Genomic DNA, 20550 nt, shown 5'->3' with positions numbered 1-20550 from the left:
GCACAATTAGATGCCGAGAGTTTATGTATTGGAGGGATCGAACTTCGCAGGGTGGACTGGCCGGTTCTCATTTCTTTCCTGACTTCTCTTACATTCATCACAACCCAGGTACGTGTTCATGATTACTTGTGGTACAGCATTTAAAGGAATACCGTATAAAAACTGGCAAAAAAACTAGGTGTTAATTCTGAAAGTCTTCCATAATCATAAACAAATGTTTCAGCTGTAATATCCCCCCCCCCCCCCACTTTAACTCAACACGAATACAAGCCACAATCCCAATTTAATATATGCCAGAACTGAGCGGAGATCGAAGCTCAATACTCAGTGTGCTCCTGATCACATCAGTGCTCACTCCTGGTGTTTTCAGAGCACAAAGCACTCACTCACCAGCCCAACGCTCAGGAATGTAATCAAAAACGGTTTACGGTGGTGACGCAGACAGCGATTCATTTTCACAATTTACAACTGATCTCGAAGCTGACTGCATCAGGCCTGCGGAATCATCCCTCAGCCAATTCCTTGGCTAGATTCCAAGTCTGTTCTCCACTGCAGTGCTCCCATCTGCCAGACTCGCCAGCTCTCAGCCATGCACACAGACACTGGGGGGTGGGGCTTTCCTTCCCAGACACAGATGAGCAGCAGCTCCTGAAATCTTTGGGTTTTTAAAGCCTGAATCCATCACATTACATTCAGAGGAATGTGATTATGGAAACTGGTTCGGGGGTGTTTTTCAGCAGAATTATTCAGACAGTACAGTTAACAAGCACAAAACTCATTCAGGGGTATTAGCTGCTACACCAACTCCCTCGTCGCCCACACAAATATGGAGAACAGTTATGTATACCATGACTTTAAAATAAATGTTACCAAAATGTCATTTATTTTTTGCTGGGACTGTGCTTTCATATCACTGCATGGGGATATTTCTACTGTTCACTGTTAACAGTGACAATCCACACAGGTCCCTTTCTCTGCACAGTTACGATTTTTCTATAAATAGTGAACAGCAGAAATCTCCCCTAGCTGCTGATTTAATCCACAATTATGTCCAATAATTTACAGCCTCCATGAAATTGCCAGAAAAAACGGAATGGCAGGACCAGAGCATGCGTTTACGCAGACGTATCTGAAGTAAGTAACTGATTATTATTTGTTCTCCTTCAAATATTTTATGAAACCATAATATAACGGATTATTGAACTCCGTGCATCAGGGGATTAATGTGGATATTAAAGTTGACACAACACTCGCTTCCCCATCAAAACAAACAAAACCATACCATGGGAGAAAATGGACTCCGTGGTTCTAGCTCTTGGCTCTCATGGAATGGTATAATATTCGAACTTGTAAGGGTCCCTTAGTGCAATATCACGTTGATTTCAGACACAGACTCCCAGTCTAAGGAGGAGCTGACCCATTGAAATGAACACTCGGAGAGGGGGAAAAGCCAGCCAAGGCAGAGTGCATTAGAATTTGTCGTTAGGACGGATAGCAAGGAACTGGGATTCATTCAACATAAAACGAGTTTGGACACGAGGCGTTACATTACAACTGCAAAGGTCAAAACATATGGTTCTGGGGATTTAATAACTGGTTTTAAACAGACTGTAAACAGGGAAGCAAAAAGAGAGACTGCCTAATGAAAGAAACTATGTACAATAAAAAAGTAAACACCAAAGCTCATTCACAAACTGCTAGGTTTTAAAACAAATTTCCTCAAATCCCAAAAGATAGATTACCACTCAACTCAATGCCAGTATACACCAGTAATTATGGCACTCAGCTGAACCAGTCCATGGTACTGGATCCGACAGGAGACAAACTATATTGTACTTGAAAGGCAATCCTGCAGCAGATAGACATGACAGCACAAAATTAAACTAATATTCTTTCGCACCAGCACTGTAAAAACAGCAATCAATAGTTGTTACTAAACACAAAACAAATGGCAGTATCTTCTGCATAACTGAAAACCTGGTGTTTGACGCCCAAATAAACCAAAAAATAAAACATTGGAGATAAGACAAATTAAATTGCATTTAAAAAAGTACATAAGAGCATCCAGCGGGGAAGAAATGGGAAAAGAGTGCATACAGCAGTCGGAAATCCCACAAACACCTTGACTGAGTTACAATGCTCTCATTTTAAATGAGCCCACATTAATCCATTTACTTTTTGCCACTAACCACATACTGTGAATGAAAACCCCAGCTTTAAAACTGCTAAGTCCTCAGTTTCCCGATTCCAAGTTTTGCTCTGATCTGCTGACGATTACCATCAGCAATAGGCTTCATAACATCTAAATTCAAGGGCCCAACGTGCCCATATAACACCCGAGCCTAGCAGCCGCCTGTTTAAAGAGTTTAATGGGTTAATGGGGGAAAAGCGGGAATATGGTGTTGAGATAGATGATCAGCCATGATCATATTGAATGGTGGTGCAGACTCAAAGGGCCGAATGGCCCTTCCATTACTTAGCAAATGTTACTGCAACCACCTGGAAGCTATATTCAGCTTCTCTTATCCCAATAAACATCCAGACTAATTTTTCACCTCAACAAAATCAATACATTCACAAAATCTTTGAGGGGGGACAAGAACAATTTAGAATGCTACATTACTCGAAAGCAGTTAAATACTTTGATGCCCACATCGCATTTCAAACACGGCACTATTCTGTTCTACTAAAATTTCTGTACTTGAAGCTTTCAAAATATAATTGAATCTTCAACCACCAAACTCTCCATCACTCTTGGCAATCAAAAACTTCTCCAAAACAAATAGAATGACTTCACGCCAGACTCGCACTCATCGATTCTCCTGTAACTTCTATATCTTAGAGCATTGACTGCACAGTCTGGGGCTGAGCATGTTCCTAATAGCCATGCAGTTGTATCTCTAGCTCACTGGTATTTTAAGAAATGACATGCAGTTTCCAAATTAAACTATTGCCTTGGCAATGAGCATTTTTGAATGGTGAACTACATTCATCCAGATGGGGCAGAACACGAGCCGTATGCATTTCATCGCCCTGAACAAATAAACAGTAAAGAAACCATATCCCATTCTCTCGGTGCGCAAATGTGGATGTTTCTGCCTTGACAATGATTGGCCCCCAGGTTCCCCACAATCCGTAATTATATAACCTACCAGCTTTCACCATCTTACATGAAGAATGCCCACTTTGCCAAGGTACCATAGGACTCCTAGCACCCCACCCCAAGAGCAGAAAAGGGATAACGGGGGTGGGGGGGAGCGGGGGAGAATCAAGAGTTCATAAACAGTTCATCTTGCACCAGCAGCTCTATACTACCACTCAAAACATTCAGTTTAACAAGAGTAAGCTTCAGCAATGGTGCACGTCATGATGGCTGCCAATGTTTGCACTAGTATATTTATCCTCCTAAATGTACAGAATATGCTGTGAATGTTACTAGAGTACTCAAAAGGCAGAAAACCTCACAAAACCAGAAGAGGATACGGTCTCTTTAATAGTCTTCTAGAATGTGCCACAGGTTTAAAGGGAATGTGCAGCTTATGGAACTATGCCATAATCTTAAAAAGTACCTTCACTGGTGTTTCTCAGCTACCCCTTAAGCGGTTCTGTGCTTTCAAATTGAGATGCGCCCTGGGATGGGGAGTTAAGCATTAAAAGCAGCACTCTATCCATTCATATTAATCACTGCAGCTGGACTTTCTGGCAATCAGTAAAACCACTCTGGTTTTCACTAAAAAGGATGGTATTGCAAAATCCTTAAACACCCCTAAATCCGAGAATGTAACTGAATTTGACCTATTCATTAACTGTCACCAATGGCCCTGAAAATTACAAACAGCAATCCTTTCTCATTATAAGTATTGCACTGGTTTTCTATTTTCACAGAACAACGGACGGAATAATAGAATGCAATCCCCAAAAATCACTAACATTTCCTGAATCTCAAGTAATAAAAAATGAATTTAACATTTGGTCATTTGAAACCAGTGGCTCCAAATCAGGAACGATCGACACGGGATACATACTGCTAGCCGACTGTAAGCAGCAGATTTAAAACAGTAACAGGAGACGCTTGTTAAGTCTATGGGCATTCCTTCTTGTGACATGGGGGACAGTCAGATATATTTTCTCTTTCAGATAGGTCAGCAACTGAGTAACCATGCCAAGTATTGAATACAAGCCCTACAATCTGAAGATTAAGTGGGTGTGCACAAGGCAGTAACATCACAGAAATCAAGGTTTACTGCAGTTCCCACGACCAGATAAAATTACAGGCCATATTTGGCAATGTTACACTGCTCACAATTTATAACATAAAATCAAAACTATAGTCACTATAGTAAGATAATACATTGGGGAAAAGAGGGTGGAGGGTTCGGTGAGAAAAGAAGCGACACAAAATGTAAAGTTTGTTTGATAAGCTGTAGAAGAGATTAAGAGAATAGAGCACAGTCAATTTAGCAGGTTGTATCTTTTCGATATATCATTGCAATTCATCAAGCAACAGCGTAGCGGTTTTCTTTATTTGGGATGACGGGTGATTCCTTTCATGTTGCCACAAGGCAGAAAAGCCAAGTCTGGAGGACGGGAAATAGTCAAGAGTGAAGTTGCTCAATATCACAAGAAGCCATTTGCTCAGAAATTGATGCCTGGTTTTGTTCCTATTTCTCAACATGAAATCACTTGAGTTTGAATCTCTCATGGGGCAAGAAAGATGTAAAAAACTAATTTTATACAGTGTCAGCTCCGTAGCAATGTATTATAGTGAATACGATTGAACGTTACTTATCAACTGAAATGTTATTCCAGGAAGGGGGGCGGGGCAAGGGGGAGAGAGAAAACGAGGAAGGAAAAGAACATGAATGCAACTTTCATTTCCGAGTATTTGAACAAATATTCATTACAGTTCCTAATAAACCTGTGCTCTGCTTTCCCGGCATCAACTGCAGCCACTACAAATAGGAGACAGGTGGTCATTTTAGTCATTTATGTATGAAGTATAACAGTGACAATATGTGGCAGATCATTCCCTACCCGGCATAGCTCCTTATCCAATGCACAATCCAGGTGGCTTAGTTCCAGTGGACTAAACTGGCAGGACTGAAAGTCTCAATCGACACACTGTGGTGCAGAATACAATTTTACCTGCTTATGAGATATATATATATATATATTTATATAAAAAAAGACACCTTTCACATCAGTGCAGACACAAGTATAGTCACAGTATGTTTGTGCACTTTCTTTTGTAATTCTCATTTACGTGGTCCCAAAAAAAACTTGTGATAACTTAAAAAAAAAATCTAAGAGTCAACTAAATAAATGACGTCAATTTTGCTACAACTCAGTTTCTGTACATTATCTTGCTGGTATCGTGCTAGCAGTTGGAAGCAATGTTTGAAATGCTTTTCTTTCCCCTAACCCTTGGGACACACCTTTCCAGTAGATAAGGACAGTGTTATACCAGCAAAAGCATTTTTGTCAAAGCCATCAGCTGCCATCTCCCTGAGCAAATACCACAGGCCGCAGGCTGGTAAGAGGTGTCGTGGGGAGCAGATGAAGCCTTTAAGTCATGCTCGTAAGATTTACTACACCAAGAGGATAAAGTTGAGTTTCCACCCAGCCACCACCCCTCCCACCCCGCACCCCCCACCTGCAATGGGAAAAAAACAAGTCAGTTCTTAGGCAAATTAAGACAGCACTTGCTCCCCCACCAAAACTATCCTGGCCACCAATTTAATAGTGTCAGCAGGAAATATCGGGATGGGGAGGGGGGAGATCGTCTCTTAGCTGCAGAGGATGAGATCTCAGGCAATTAATCTGCAGCCTATGGTTAAATTGGAATAGATATAAGTCGGTGCTCATCGTCCATCTGCTGGATTAAAGTTGGGTTGAACATTCTCAAACCATGAGCTGTACAGAGAAAAGGCTTCAGCTATTAAAGCAAGGCATTCATTGTTTACAGCTCTTCCACATGCAAGATTGGAGGCACAGGCCAGAGCACACAGATTCCAGCCAGTCAGACACATTCTTCAGCTGACATCAGGAGGGGATTGATATATTCAAAGCCTTCGAATTCTGATTGGTCGATCTTCTTTACAGCATCACTAAAGGAACAAAAAAGAAAAAAGATCAGAAATACGGGAATATGGCAAATTGCTACAAATGAAGCATCAACTCAAGTCATTCATTTTCCGCACTCCTGTACTACAGAACAATAGGCCAAGATAGAGTGGATAGGAAGGATCTAGTTCCCCTTGCAGAGGGGTCAATAACCAGGGGGCATAGATTTAAAGAAATTGGTAGGAGGTTTAAAGGAGAGTTGAGCAGAGGGTGGTGGGGGTCTGGAACTCAGTGCCTGAAAGGGTGGTAGAGGCAGAAACCCTCATCACATTTAAAAAGTACTTGAAGTGCTGTAACCTACAGACCAAGAGCTGAAAAGTGGGATTAGGCTGGATAGCTCTTTGTTGGCCGGCATGGACACGATGGGTTGGAATGGCCTCCTTCTGTGCCATAAATTTCTATGATTCTATAAAGGTCTCCGTACAATGTCTCAACTAAGATCTAATTGTTGCTAAGCTCAGAAATGTAAACTGGATAGGGCGGATGGGAAAAAATGGGATCGTTAAACCCTTGTTCAATGGAGCATGAGCAGAGACCTGGCAGCCGGTTATCTGACTGCACTTTGTGAGTCAAATTGGCCGTAGCATGGAGTGAAGTGAGAGAGAATGAAGACTCAAAGGTTAAGAATAAAACTAAGGCAAGTGATTTGTTGCAATATGAACTTGCAACATATCCTACCTGTAGCTGGAATCATTGACCGAGTACTGCAAGTGTGCATGAAAAGCTGCAGTGCAGTGAAAATCTTTTAACAGATCTGAGAGACAATAGATTATTTTACCCTAAACATAATCTTAGAGACTCGGGTCAGAAACAAATACCAGAGATAAAGTAAAGAAAATTTTGCACTAATACGATCCAAACTTTACATCACAAATCTTTGCAAGATGGAAGGACAGGTTGATAAAGCTGTATTAAAAAAAGATGGGATCCTTGGCTTTATAAATAGAGGTATTTATTAACCCCCAGATTTACCAGAATGGTACCAGGGGACAAGAAATTTAGTTATGTGGAGAGACTAGTTTGGAAGAAATTTTTTCCACTAGCAGGTGGTGACTAGAGGGGACAGATTTAAGTTAACTGACAAAAATGCGAAGTGGAATGAAGTGTTTTACTCAGCGAGTTGTTATGCTCTGGAATGCTCTACCTGAAAGGGCAGTGGAAGCAGATTCAAAAGAAAGTTTCAAAAGGGAATTGGATAAATACTTAAAGGAAAATTTTGCAGGACTACAGGGTAAGAGTAAGGGAGTGGGACTAATTGGACAGCTCTTTTAAAGAGCAACACAGGCACAGAGGGCCGAATGGCCTCCTTCTCTGCTGTATGAATCTATGATTCTATGAAAGAACAGTTAAATCTTGGATTATTTTAATTGAATTGAACGCCCCTACAAGTCCTGTTAAATTCACTGCAGAATAAATCTAGATCAAAACCATATGAATGCTCCTGGTTTATTCACAGTCGATGTCACATAAGCGATTGCCAATGCAGCAGATGTACACGATATCGTGGTTGCTTCCTCGCTTCCTGCACAACACACATTTCTAATTAGAATGAAAAACGAGGCCAATAGATGCATGAAAGGCACAAATAGTTCCTCCGGATTAGACCAACCTGCTCAGGGTATAAGTGAAATAACTGTAGCTGTCTACAATGTTTATAACTTAGGGGTGGTAAGCAAAATTGAATTGATCTCTCGCCGATTCCAGATGAACAACTATTGGTTGTAATTTACCAAAATTCCTAGGATTCTGGGGAGGTCCCAGCAGATTGGAAAACTGCAAATGAAACTCCCCTATTTAAAAAAGGAGGCAGACAAAAAGCTGGAAACTATAGACCAGTTAGCCTAATCTGTGGTTGGGAAAATGTTGGAGTCCATTAGTAAAGGAGCAATAGCAGGACATTTGGAAAAGCATAATTCGGTCAGGCAGTCAGCATGGATTTTCAAAGGGGAAGTCATGTTTGACAAATTTGCTGGAATTCTTTGAGGATGTAACAAATAGGGTGGATCAAGGGGAACCAGTGGATGTGGTGTATTTGGACTTCCAGAAGGCATTTGACAAGGTGCAACCTAAAAGGTTACTGCACAAGATAAAAGTTCACGTGGTTAGGGGTAATTTATTAGAATGGATAGAGGATTGGCTAACTAACAGAAAACAGAGTCGGGATAAATGGTTCATTCTCAGGTTGGCAATCAGTAACTAGTGGGGTGCTGCAGGGATCAGTGCCAACTAGTTACAATCTATATTAACGACTTGGAAGAAAGAACCGAGTGTAACATGGCCAAGTTTGCTGAAGAAACAAAGATGGGAGGAAAAGCAATGTTTGAGGACACAAAAAAAAAAAATCGGCAAAAGGACATAGACAGTGAGTGGGCAAAAATTTGGCAGAGTATAATATTGGAAAGTGTGAGGTCATGCACTTTGGCAGAAAAAAAAAATCAAAGAGCAAGTTATTATTTAAATGGAGAAAGATTGCAAAGTGCTGCAGTACAGAGGGACCAGGGGGTACTTGTGCATATAACACAAAAAGTTAGTATGCAGGTACAGCAAGTGATCAGGAAGGCCAATGGAATCTTGGCCTTTATTGCAAAGGGGATGGAGTATAAAAGCAAGGAAGTCTTGCTACAGTTGTATAGGGTATTGGTGAAGCCACACCTAGAATACTGCATACAGTTTTTGTTTCCATATTTATGAAAGGATATACTTGCTTCGAAGGCAGTTCAGAGAAGGTTCACTCGGTTGATTCCGGAGATGAGGGAGTTGACTTATGAGGAAAGGTTGAGCAGGTTGAGCCTCTATTCATTGGAATTCAGAAGAATGAGAGGCGATCTTATCAAAACGTATAAGATTATGAGGGGGCTTTGCAAGGTGGATGCAGAGAGGATGTTTCCACTGATAGGAGAGACGAGAACTAGGGGGCATAATCTTAGAATAAGGAGCCGCCCATTTAAAACTGAGATGAGGAGGAATTTCTTCTCAGAGTTGTAAATCTGTGGAATTCGCTGCCTCAGAGAGTTGTGGAAGCCGGGACATTAAATAAATTTAAGACAGAGATAGACAGTTTCTTAACCGATAAGGGATTAAAGGGTTAAGGGAAGCGAGCAGTGACGTGGACCCGGGTGCATGATCATATTAAATGGCGGAACAGGCTCGAGGGGCCGTATGGCCTACTCGTGCTCCCATTTCTTATGTTCTTGCTACTTACTCGTCATCTGGAGTGAGCTGGACGGGTTCATTAGTGAACTGGGAGTCAAAGTTGTCGAGTCCATATTCACCAGAAATGTGTGGCTTGAAGGGTGGGATGATCTGCCTCTGTTCCATCTAGATTGTCAATAATCAAAGTTAAAACATTTAATTTTCACTTGAATTAAGTTTTCTTCTTGATAAATTATGCAGCCTTGCTCACTCTGGCAGCAGCAGGACTTCGATATGGAATGACTGTGGTTAACACCAGTGCAGCTTGTAATAGATGCAAATCCTCGGCACAAAACTGCCCTTTATTTGAAATTAATTGTCAACAATTAACAACTTCAGAAAGGAAATAAGAACAGTAGTGTGAGAACTGAAATTGTCATATCGATGAATTAAAGAGGACTCTTCGGAGATTCAGTTTAAAGTGCATCTTTGCAGCAGAGCAGTGGGAACTTAACTCTATAATAAATTGTGCTGTACCTACTGGGAAATGCGTAACAGAGATTTGGTATGCCAAAATGGAAAAATGTTTAATTTCTTAGCAACATCACTGTCATTGGTAGTACCAACTGTCAGGGAACATTTTATCTGGCAGCGTGGAATCATCAGGCAAGATACAGTAATTGACCCATGGTTCTCGAGTTTGAACCTGGATTGTTAACGCAGTTCCTTCACACCTTTGGAGTGACTCCTCTTAATTCATTCTATTGATGCGGGCAGCTTTCAGTGTTTAAGCAGAGTTACATAGAATAAAAATTAATGTTAAAGTTGATCATAATCCTTTAGTAACAGTTTTGTAACAAATGGCCATTCGGGACGTGTAACAGAGAGCTGCCATGTCTATCGAACCAATACCTCAAGACTGAGCCATCACCTTCATAAGATGAGAAAAAAAAAGGAGAAAGTGGGCATAGGAAAGGAGGAAAGAATCATAGAACTGTACAGCACAGAAGATCCGTTGTCCTGTGCTGGCTCTCTGAGAGCCAGCTATTTACTCCCACATAAAATCTTTCCTTTCCAAATTATTTATTTTAAAAGCTATGAATTTTGCTTTAACCACCGTTTCTGGTGGGGTTTTCCATGACCTAAATCTTAACCACTCCCCCAAAATAGTCCCCCCCCGCCATTTTATCTTACGACAACCTCTCATCATTTTGAACCTTTATTAGATCTCCTCTTAACCTTGTTTGTTCTAATGAAGAGAGCTACAGATTCTCCAGTCTCTGTTCATAATTGAAGCCCCTCATGCCCATATATTTTGTCTACCATGGAATGAAGCAGCTTACGAACCATGCCAATTGGTCACTCGCCGAGTGTTAACTCGGCCTGCGCCTTCGGAGTGATTGAAGGAGTACAGGTGGTTAAGACAGAGATCCAGTCTCGATCACAAGGGGGTTCCATTGTTAACACTCTCGGCTCTCACTACTGCTCAAGCAATACAGGCCAACTTCCATTAAAAAAGGCAGACAACCAGACCCCTTGAGGGAGCGACTCACACTACTGAAAACAAGTAGATACCTGTGGCAGGCAAACAGTCTAAATCATAACATTGTCCTTTAACCAACTTCCTATCCCAGCTGCCGCATTCCCTTTAATATTGTGGGCCTCCATTTCACCAGCGAGCCTCCTATCTGGCACCTTATCAAATGCCTGTTGAAAAGTCATCCAGAACATCCACTGCATTTCCTCCAGCAATACATAGTTATTTCCTCAAAGAACTTGGTTAAATGTGTCAGACACGAATTGCCTTTTACACATTCACGAAGACTGTTCTTAATTAACCCTCAAACTTCCAGGCGAGTATTAACTTTATCCATATTGCGGTCTCTGGAACTTTACCCTCTAATGAGCAGATACACGATCACAACATGCAATATACACTATATATAAAACTCTAAAGACATTTTTTTAAAAATACAAAAAAGCATAAGAGCCACGAGAAATAGTATTCATTTGGTTGTGCTATCATGCATTTAATGCTGCAGTCATCACTTGAAGATGAATCGTGATGCACTCCAAACTCACCAAGTCCCAATCTACGTTGCGGAAGAAAGGATTACCCTGAATATCAGCGAATCCCGTCTGTGGGTGGCATCCAAGCCGTTCTGCTGGATCCTGGAACAAAAGCCTAAATTGTAAGACAATACTGAAGAGCAACGGTAGTCTTCCCCCAGTCAGCATTTAGATTTTATTTTTTCCAAGTGCGAGTTTGATGTCGCTAAAAGAGAGGGATGTTGGTGCTGGGGATTAGAACATTTACCATTCCTGGCATCAAGTGCTGACATTGAGCACTCCCAAGTCAGGTGAAACCAATAAGTGCAAACCAAAGCTACTTCTAATCTGCCCCAGCAATGTGCCACAGCCCACCTTTAGAAACCTACCCCATACTGCACCAGCGGAACATCTTCCCATTTTCCAAATCAGCCATTCTATTCCCTTCAGAATAAGATTAACAACTTAGTGTCAATGAGTACTGAATTAGAATTGTGATGTGTGCCCAAGTCCGTGAGAGACTGGGCTGAGACTGCCACACTCATGTCTTGTAGGCCACTTACAGACAGAAAAGTCTCTCTCACCATGAATCTCACCTAAATTTGAACCCAGACTCCAGGTGAAAGATGAGTGTCTAACGCTATACCACTCAGTCTCGTAGCATTTGTATTTGAAGAATATTTGTCACAGCCAACCTTGCCAGTGCTGCCTCACTATTACAGACGCATTACTGTAGAGTGGGGCTGACATGCCAGTTTTCGGCGTCCCTTAAGATGTGCTGGCTATGATAACAGCACTAGCAGCCTGGCCCAGAATCTTGAAATTCAATGAATGGAGACAGTACAGTTTAAATCTAATCAGTCAAAGCTTACTAAGGTTTGCAATTCTGGGATTCCAACAATGTTAATATGCAATCCTGGAATGCGCAACCTAAAAATCAGGGGATTTCAGAATTGCATTTTCATGCCTGAACTATAATAGGCAATATAATCCTCAGATTTTCCCAGAACTACTGCTGCACCCATGGGTTTCAAAGAAGCTTCAAGTTCAGAAGGCAGAAACAAGACGTAACATTTTTTTTAATAAATAGGCAAGGGGACATCAATGTGAATTTGTATACTGTCTTTACTATAGTAAATGTCCCAAAGGGTTTTGCAGAAGAGTGATGGACCAAAAACAGTAATAGGAGAGTTCGGGTCAACAACCAACACAAGTTGAAGAGATCGGCTTTGAAATGTAGGGAGAGTTAACAAGGCAGAGTGTTTAGGAAGGGAGTTCCACAAGATAGGGCCAAGATGGTTGAAGGATCTGTCACACACAATGGAAGGGGTTGCTGACAAGTAGATGACACCATCAGCCCCCATTGCCCAAGAACAGTGAAGATGCATTTCAAACGGTTGGAAATATATTCAGTTTTATACATTCTGTGCAAGTTGACAAAAACTTTTTTTCTTTTATTAGTTAGAAAAAGATTGTGACTTGAAGTTCAATGTGCAAAACCAACAATAAAAAGATTATACTGGCATTCTAGAATCTTTTTGCATTTCTAAAATAAAAATCAAACTACAAAATACAGGCAATTAAACTAGTACAACCCATACCTTATTGAGAAATCCTTTCAATACGCTTGCAGCTTTGACAGAGAGGGAGCGTGGAATACGGATTTGTTTTTCCAAAATGACTGAAATGCACAAAAATAAAAGTTTGAATTAGCAGTGTGCCCAGCACCAATACTATTCCAATATTTAAAAACTTTACACTGCTAATCAACACGTCATCCTGACTGTACACACTCCAGCTTATTAGAAATAGGAGCAGGAGTAGGCTATTCGACCCCTCGAGCCTGCTCCGTCATTCAATAAGATCATGGCTGATCTTCGAACTCAACTCCACTTTCCTGCACTATCCCCATATCCCTTGATTCCCTTAATATTCAAAAATCTATCGATCTCTGTCTTGAATATACTCAACAACTGAGCCTCCACAACCAAAGATTCACAATCCTCTGAGTGAAGATGTTTCTCCTCACGTCAGTCTTAAATGGCCTATCTCTTATTCTGAGACTGTGACCGTGGTTCTAGGCTCCCCAGCCAGGGTAAACATCGTCCCTGCATCTACCCTGTCAAGCAAGCCCTGTAAGAATTTTGTATGTTTCAATGAGATTACCTCTCATTCTTCTAAACTAGAGAATATAGGTCTAGTCTACTCAATCCATCTTATGCACCATCGCAGTTAATGTCCAATAAGAAAGTTAATTCTGAATCAGGACCATAAAGAATATGAAAAGAGAATGGTGCATTTGATCAATGCTTATTTCAAGTATGCAAGTCTGTTCTGACTAAACGAAGGATCAGTCACTGAGGATCAGGATTTCCCAAGACTTTCAAAGTATTAAACAAAATAACTTCAGAACCAGAAAAGACCACTGTAGTCCACTTGGGAGGTTCTAAATTTACTACATTACACTCTCATCTCTTCCGTTCTTCAATTGTTTCTTTTGTCAAATAAAAAATCTAGCTTACTCCTGAATTTTCTAATACCCACCTCTACCTTGTCTCTTGGCAGCAGACGAGTTCACCAACTTCTAAGTGAAGTAGTCCATTCTAAAGGCTATCTCTTCACTTAGCTGTGCTGACTTTAAGCATGTGTCCCTGGGTAGAGAGCTTATGATGTCAAACAATTTCAGAGTTCAGCTAATTTATACCTCTTAGAATCTTGAAAACTCATATAAGGTTTACCAGAGACCTTATTTCTCCAGTATAAACAATTACATCTTCCTTAGTCTTATTATTTCAAAAACTCCCAGCTTGAAAGCTGCTAAATAGCAATTATACAGCACAGTCAACACTCAGTTATAAGAACATAAGAAATAGGAGCAACAGTACGCCATTTGGCCCCTCGAGCCTGCTCCGCCATTTAATAAGATCATGGCTGATCTGATCATGGACTCAGCTCCACTTCCCTGCCCGCTCCCCATAACCCTTTATTCCCTTATCACTCAAAAATCTGTCTATCTCCGCTTTAAATATATTCAATGACCCAGCTCTGGGGCCGAGAATTCCACAGATTTACAACCCTCAGAGAAAAAATTCCTCCTCATCTCAGTTTTAAATGGGCAGCCCCTTATTCTGAGACTATGTCCCCTAGTTTTAGTTTCCCGAGTGGAAATATCCTCTCTGCAACCACCTTGTCGAGCGCCCTCATTATCTTATATGTTTCAATAAGATCACCTCTCATCCTTCTAAACTCCAATGAGTACAGGCCCAACCTACTCAACCTATCTTCATAAGTCAAACCCCTCATCTCCGGAATCAACCTAGTGAACCTTTTCTGAACTGCCTTCAATGCAAGTATATCCTTCCTTAAATACAGAGACAAAAACTGAACTCAGTACTCCAGGTGTGGCCTCACCAATACTCTGTACAGTTGTAGCAAGACTTCTCTGCTTTTATACTCCATCCCCCTTGCAATAAAAGTCAACATTCCATTTGCCTTCCTGATTACTTGCTGTACCTGCATACTAACTTTGTGTTTCATGCACAAGGACCCCCAGGTCCCTCTGTACTGCAGCACTTTGCAATTTTTCTCCACTTAAATAGCAATTTGTTTTTCTATTATTCTGCCAAATTTTTGCCCACTCACTTAGCCTATCTATCTCCCTTTGCAGATTTTTTTCTGTCCTCCTCATAATTTGCTTTCCCATCCATCTTTGTAACATCAGCAAACTTGGCTACATTACACTCAGCTCCTTCATCCAAGTAATTAATATAGATTATAAATAGTTGAGGCCCCAGCACCGATCCCTGCGGCACCCCACTAGTTAACGTTTGCCAACCAGAAAATGACCCATTTATCCCAACTCTCTGTTTTCTGTTAGCCAATCCTCTATCCATGCAAATATATTACCCCCAACCCCGTGAACTTTTATCTTGTGCACTAGCCTTTTATGTGGCACCTTAGCGAATGCCTTCTGGAAATCCAAATACACCACATCCACTGGTTTCCCCTTATCCACCCTGCTCGTTACATCCTCAAATTTGTCAAACATGATTTCCCTTTCATAAAACCATGCCGACTCTGCTTGACTGAATTATGCTTTTATAAATGTCCTACTACTGCTTCCTTAATAATGGACTCCAGCATTTTACCAATGACAAATGTTTGCATAACTGGTCTATAATTTCCTGCTTTCTGTCTGCCTCCTTTTTTAAAATAGGGGTGTTATATTTGTGGTTTTCCAATCCGCTGGGACCTCCCCAGAATCCAGGGAATTTTGGTAGATTACAACCAATGCATCCACTATCTCTGCACCACTTCTATTAAAACCCTAGGATGTAAGCCATCAGGTCCAGGACACTTGTCTGCCTTTAGTCCCATTATTTTACCGAGTACTACTACTTTAGTGATAGTGATTGTTTTTGAGTTCCTCCCTCCCGATAGCCCCTTGATTATACACTACTGGGATGTTTTTAGTGTCTTCTACCGTGAAGGCAGATACAAAATATTTGTTCAAAGTCACTGTCATTTCCCTGTTCCCCATTATTAATTTCCCATTCTCATCCTCCAGGGGACCAACATTTACTTTATCCACTCTTCCTTTTTATGTACCTGTAGAAACTCTTACTATCTGTTTTTATATTTCGTGCTAGTTTACTTTCATAATCTATCTTCCCCCTCTTAATTATTGTTGCAGTTGAAGCAATCAAGAAGAGATTTTGTTGCTCATTGAGCCAAAAGATATAGGGCCTTAAATTGCAGCCGCTCCGTGTGTGTACGATGTGCACACCCGCCCGAAGAGGCCCTGCAAGTTCCAGGTTTAATCGTGCACTGTGTATGCGCCTAAACCTGACGCTTCAGATCTGTCAACCATCCAACGCATCCCCGGGAGAAGGGCATTCGCGGACGGAGATTTGGACTATTAAAAAGATTTTAAAGATAGAAAAATTTAATATTATCACAAATTTTTATATTAAAAACCCTGTCCATTAAGGCAAGTTTATTTTTAGCCCTATTAAAACATTTTCCAAAAAATAAATTTTTTCCTGAAACTTAAAATTCAATTCAATTAATTTTAAATATGTGAGGTGTCTTTTTTATTTATATACTGTGTTTGTGTTTTTGGAGGTGTCCCCACTCATAGCAATGGCAGCTCCGTATAAACAGAACTGACTAGAGCATCACTGTATCAATGAGAATACTCCATGTTCATTGGTGGTCCAGGCCCACGTGATCCCAGGATGCCCGTACGCTCCTGGGATACGTGGGCCTCTGCGCTAGGCTGCACATCTAGGCCTTGGAGCCGAAGTGTTCATTCCTCTGGGATCACCAGGTACTTCTGTAGAAAGTTTTTCGGTCGGAGGCATCCGCCCGCAATTTTTGGTCCATAGATTTGGGGTAGTAAAAAGAGAAGTGCTCGGTAAAGAGCAGATTTGGCTCTGGGAAGAAAGTTGGACGATGGAGCAATCTGATAAGGGGTAACATTAGGTCAGCAACATATCGAATAAAAGGAGAATTAAAAATAACTAACACCATTGGCACAAGTTTTTTTTTAAAGTTACACAAGGCAACATAAGCCCAAATTCAATTAACAACATTCTTTAACATAGGTTTAAAGTTAAAGGTAATCTGTCACCATTTTGTGCAGTCTAAGTTTCAAAAGAGACATAGCCCCAGCCAGTCTTTCTAGTTAGATATGCCTCAGTGTATCAGCAACACCACAGGGGAACAGGTTGGAGTTACGTTGCTAAGGCAACACAGGTGCACTGCTCAATTCCTTCCTTCTCACAAATGCAGATGGTGACTTTTGTATAAAACAAGGCCGTGACAATGGGGAAAAGTGAATCATTAAAAGGTTGTTTCAAGGTCCTTATTCTCGCGCCTGGTAAGTAAAGGGAAATAACCCACGGGATCAAATCATAGGATATACAGAAACAGGCCATTGGGCCCAACCAGCATTTATGCTCCACTCGAGCCTCCTCCGTCTTTCCCTATCTAAATCTATCAGCGTAACCCTCTAGTCCCTTCTCCCTCATATAATTGTCCAGCCTCCCCTCAAGTGCATCTATACTATTCGCTTCAACCACTCTCTGTGGTAGCAAGTTCCACATTCTCATTATTCTCTGGGTAAAGAGGTTTCTTCTGAATTTCCTATTTGATTTCTTGGTGACTATCTTATACTGATCGCCTCTAGTTATGTTCTTCCCCACAAGTGGAAACACGCTCTCTGTATCCACTATCAAATCCTTTCATAATTTTAAAGATCTCTATTAGGTCACCCCACAGCCTTCTTTTTTCAAGAAATAAGAGACCCAATCAAAATCACACAGGCAATCGAGAGCACAAAATCGGAATCATTGTATGCAAGGTTACACGTGCAATACTGAACTAAGAGTTGCTGATTGAACCTAAAGTTGCCAGAAAAATGTGGGCAAGCTGCAGAGAAATGAACAGGTGGTTGAAGCAGTGAAATTGCCAGAATGCAGATAAGAAAAGCACCAGGAATCCTGCTCCTGGGCACTTTCCAATCGTTCATGCTGCAAGGTGAACATGGATGCTGGCGAGAGCAGGAACAGGCTTAGCTGTCAGCATAGCCCACAAAAATACAGTAAAATAAAATCAAGGCAGAGGGTGTAAGGCAAAACTGATATGCAGATATTTAAACTTTGTTTCTTCACCATAACAAAGGACTGCATTTCTATAGCGCCTTTCATGACCTCAGGACACCCCAAAGCGCATTACAGCCAATGTACATTTGATGTGTAGTCACTGTTGTAATGTAGGAAATATGGCAGTCAATCTATGCACAGCAAGATCCCACAAACACCCATGCGATCATGTGTTTTAGCGATGTTGTTCGAGGGATAAATGTTGGCCACGGCACTGGGGAGAACATGCCGTGCTCTTCTTCGAATAGTTCCATGGAATGTTTTACGTCCAAATAAGAGGGTTTAACATCTCACCTGAAACATGGCACCTCACTCAGTACTTCACGGAAGGTCAGCCTAGACTGTGTGCGGAAGTCTGGAGTGGGACTTGAACCCGCCAGCGTCTGACACAAAGGCGAGTGCGCTACCCACTGAGCCACGGCTGACACCGTGTTACCACCTTGAGGCCCTCATGTCTGTGGGGCACCAAAGTCAGGGTGAAGCTTCTTCGGGAGCTACTGATGATAGATTTTGCCATCGTCAGCCCTGCTCCTCACCTTCCTACGTTCCAAAACACTTCCCAAGCACTACACATTTTGTGCGGTGCGCCAACCTCCCATTTTGCTTTGTTCCCGTTAACCATTGCTTTGAAATGTTCAACACAATATTGATTTTCTACGTTTCAAAAAAAATCAAACCCGAGTTTCTTAAAATTCACCATGGGTCTGGTTGCTGCACATGGCGAGAAACACAAGCTGCACATCAGATCTTTAAGTGGTTTAAAGTTACAGCTCTCAAGATGACTGGCCTTCTTGTTTCTGAACATTGAAGGTATTTTCCCCCCTTCTCATTTGTTTGTGTGCAGGGGAATTCCTCTGATTTGACCTCATTGGCAGCATTAAGCACACCCTGATGAGGCACAGTTTAAAACTACTTTCACACTTGCCAGGTCAATGTGCCTTAATCCTGTTTACAAACTGCACCCTCTACTGGACCAAACCTTCACTACCATTGCTCACGCATGCAAATTTTGGACTCGACACTGCTCCAAATTTTTCCCGAGAAATATTCATTGATAAGGATCACTATCGATTAGCTCGAATGGCCATTCTTCAGGTTGAGTCATCATCATAGGCAGTCCTTTGAAATCAAGGAAGACTTGCTTCCACTCAGTGAGTTCTCAGGTGGCAATACAGTCCAATACGAGAATTTCAGTAGTTGAAGGAAAGGGTGGGTGGGGAGTCTGGTTTGCCGCACGCTCCTTCCGCTGTCTGCGCTTGGTTTCTGCATGCGACGAGACTTGAGGTGCTCATCCGGGTGCTCCCGGATGCTCTTCCTCCACTTTGGTTGGTCTTGGGCCAGGGATTCCCAGATGTAGGTGTGAATGTTGTACTTTATCAGGGAGGCTTTGAGGGTGTCCTTGAAGCGTTTCCTCTGCTCACCTGGGGCTCACTTGCCGAGTAGGAGTTCAGAGTAGAGCTTAGGGAGTCTCACGTCAGGCATGCGGACGATGTGGCCTGCCCAACGGAGCTGGTAGAGCATAGTCAGTGTTTTGATGCTGGGAACGTTGGCCTGATCGAGAACACTGACATTGGTGCGTCTATCCTCCCAGTAGATTTGCAGGATTTTGCGGAGGCAGCGCTGGTGGTACTTCTCCAGCGCTTTGAGGCGTCTGTTGTATATAGTCCACGCCTCTGAGCCATATAGGGCAGGTATCAGTACTGCCCTGAAGACCATAAGCTTTCTGCCAGATTTGAGGTCCTGGTATTAAGATGGTGAGTGCCAACACGCTAACCGACACCTTCCTCACCAGCTCAAGGGCCTGAAACGGAGTTGGGATGAAAAACTACAAACAAAAAGGGAAAGATGTAACATTTCACCTTGGAAGAGGTAATCCTCGGTGTTCTGATCGGGATTATCTGAGCTCCCCACTATATCAAAGGGTGACCGCCCTGCCATCATTTCGAACATCAGTACTCCCAGAGCCCACCAATCCACACTGAAACCTGAAAATTAAACAGATGACCGTTTAAAAGTCCACATACAAATAAAAAGTCAAAACCATATTTATTATTAAATATCAATGTTTTATGTTTCCAGGCCGCCCCACCATGCCCCTGCTCCTGAGTGTGGGCTGGACAGGCAGCATGCTTCCAGTTCTCTGCCAATGCCAGTTCCAGAGAACATATGCTGCTGGACCCCTTGCGCAGAGCTTCAGCTGGTTTTAAGTTGAATATGGAAGATTTTTGGACCTCTGGAGTCAATGGGAATTCCATTCAGCTTGCTGTAAATCTTCTAAGAGGATCAGAAGGACTACCAGGGAGATGCCAAGTTGATGCACCCTTGGAATCCAACAGCTCCCATCTACTGTTATCCATCTAAGTGAGTGGGCAAAAATTTGGCAGATGGAGTATAATGTGGGAAAATGTGAAGTTATCCACTTTGGCAGAAATAATAGAAAAGCAAATTATAATTTAAATGGAGAAAAATTGCAAAGTGCTGCAGTATAGAGGGATCTGGGGGTCCTTGTGCATGAAACACAAAAGAAACATAAAAGTTCACGGGGTTGGGGGTAATATATTAGCATGGATAGAGGATTGGC

At 41.8% G+C, this 20550-nt stretch overlaps 1 protein-coding gene across 2 annotated transcripts in view; it reads right to left on the bottom strand.

The window, feature by feature from the left end:
• Positions 1–226: 226 nt before the first annotated feature.
• The window catches only part of prkci (protein kinase C, iota), a 162418-nt gene continuing 142094 nt past the window's right edge, over positions 227–20550 (bottom strand). For both annotated transcript variants that reach the window (XM_070883809.1, XM_070883811.1), the window contains 5 exons: positions 19829–19954; positions 12906–12985; positions 11338–11427; positions 9326–9441; positions 227–6107 (listed from right to left, as the gene is read on the bottom strand). In XM_070883809.1, coding sequence (XP_070739910.1) covers positions 6020–6107; positions 9326–9441; positions 11338–11427; positions 12906–12985; positions 19829–19954 — 500 coding nt within the window. In that variant the 3' untranslated portion in view covers positions 227–6019. The remainder of the gene's footprint in view (positions 6108–9325; positions 9442–11337; positions 11428–12905; positions 12986–19828; positions 19955–20550) is intronic.

The sequence above is a fragment of the Pristiophorus japonicus genome, chromosome 6 (assembly GCF_044704955.1).
Source record: "Pristiophorus japonicus isolate sPriJap1 chromosome 6, sPriJap1.hap1, whole genome shotgun sequence".
Lineage (NCBI taxonomy): Eukaryota > Metazoa > Chordata > Chondrichthyes > Pristiophoridae > Pristiophorus > Pristiophorus japonicus.
Note: the sequence above shows the minus strand (reverse complement) of the source record. Positions and strands in the feature narration are given on the sequence as shown.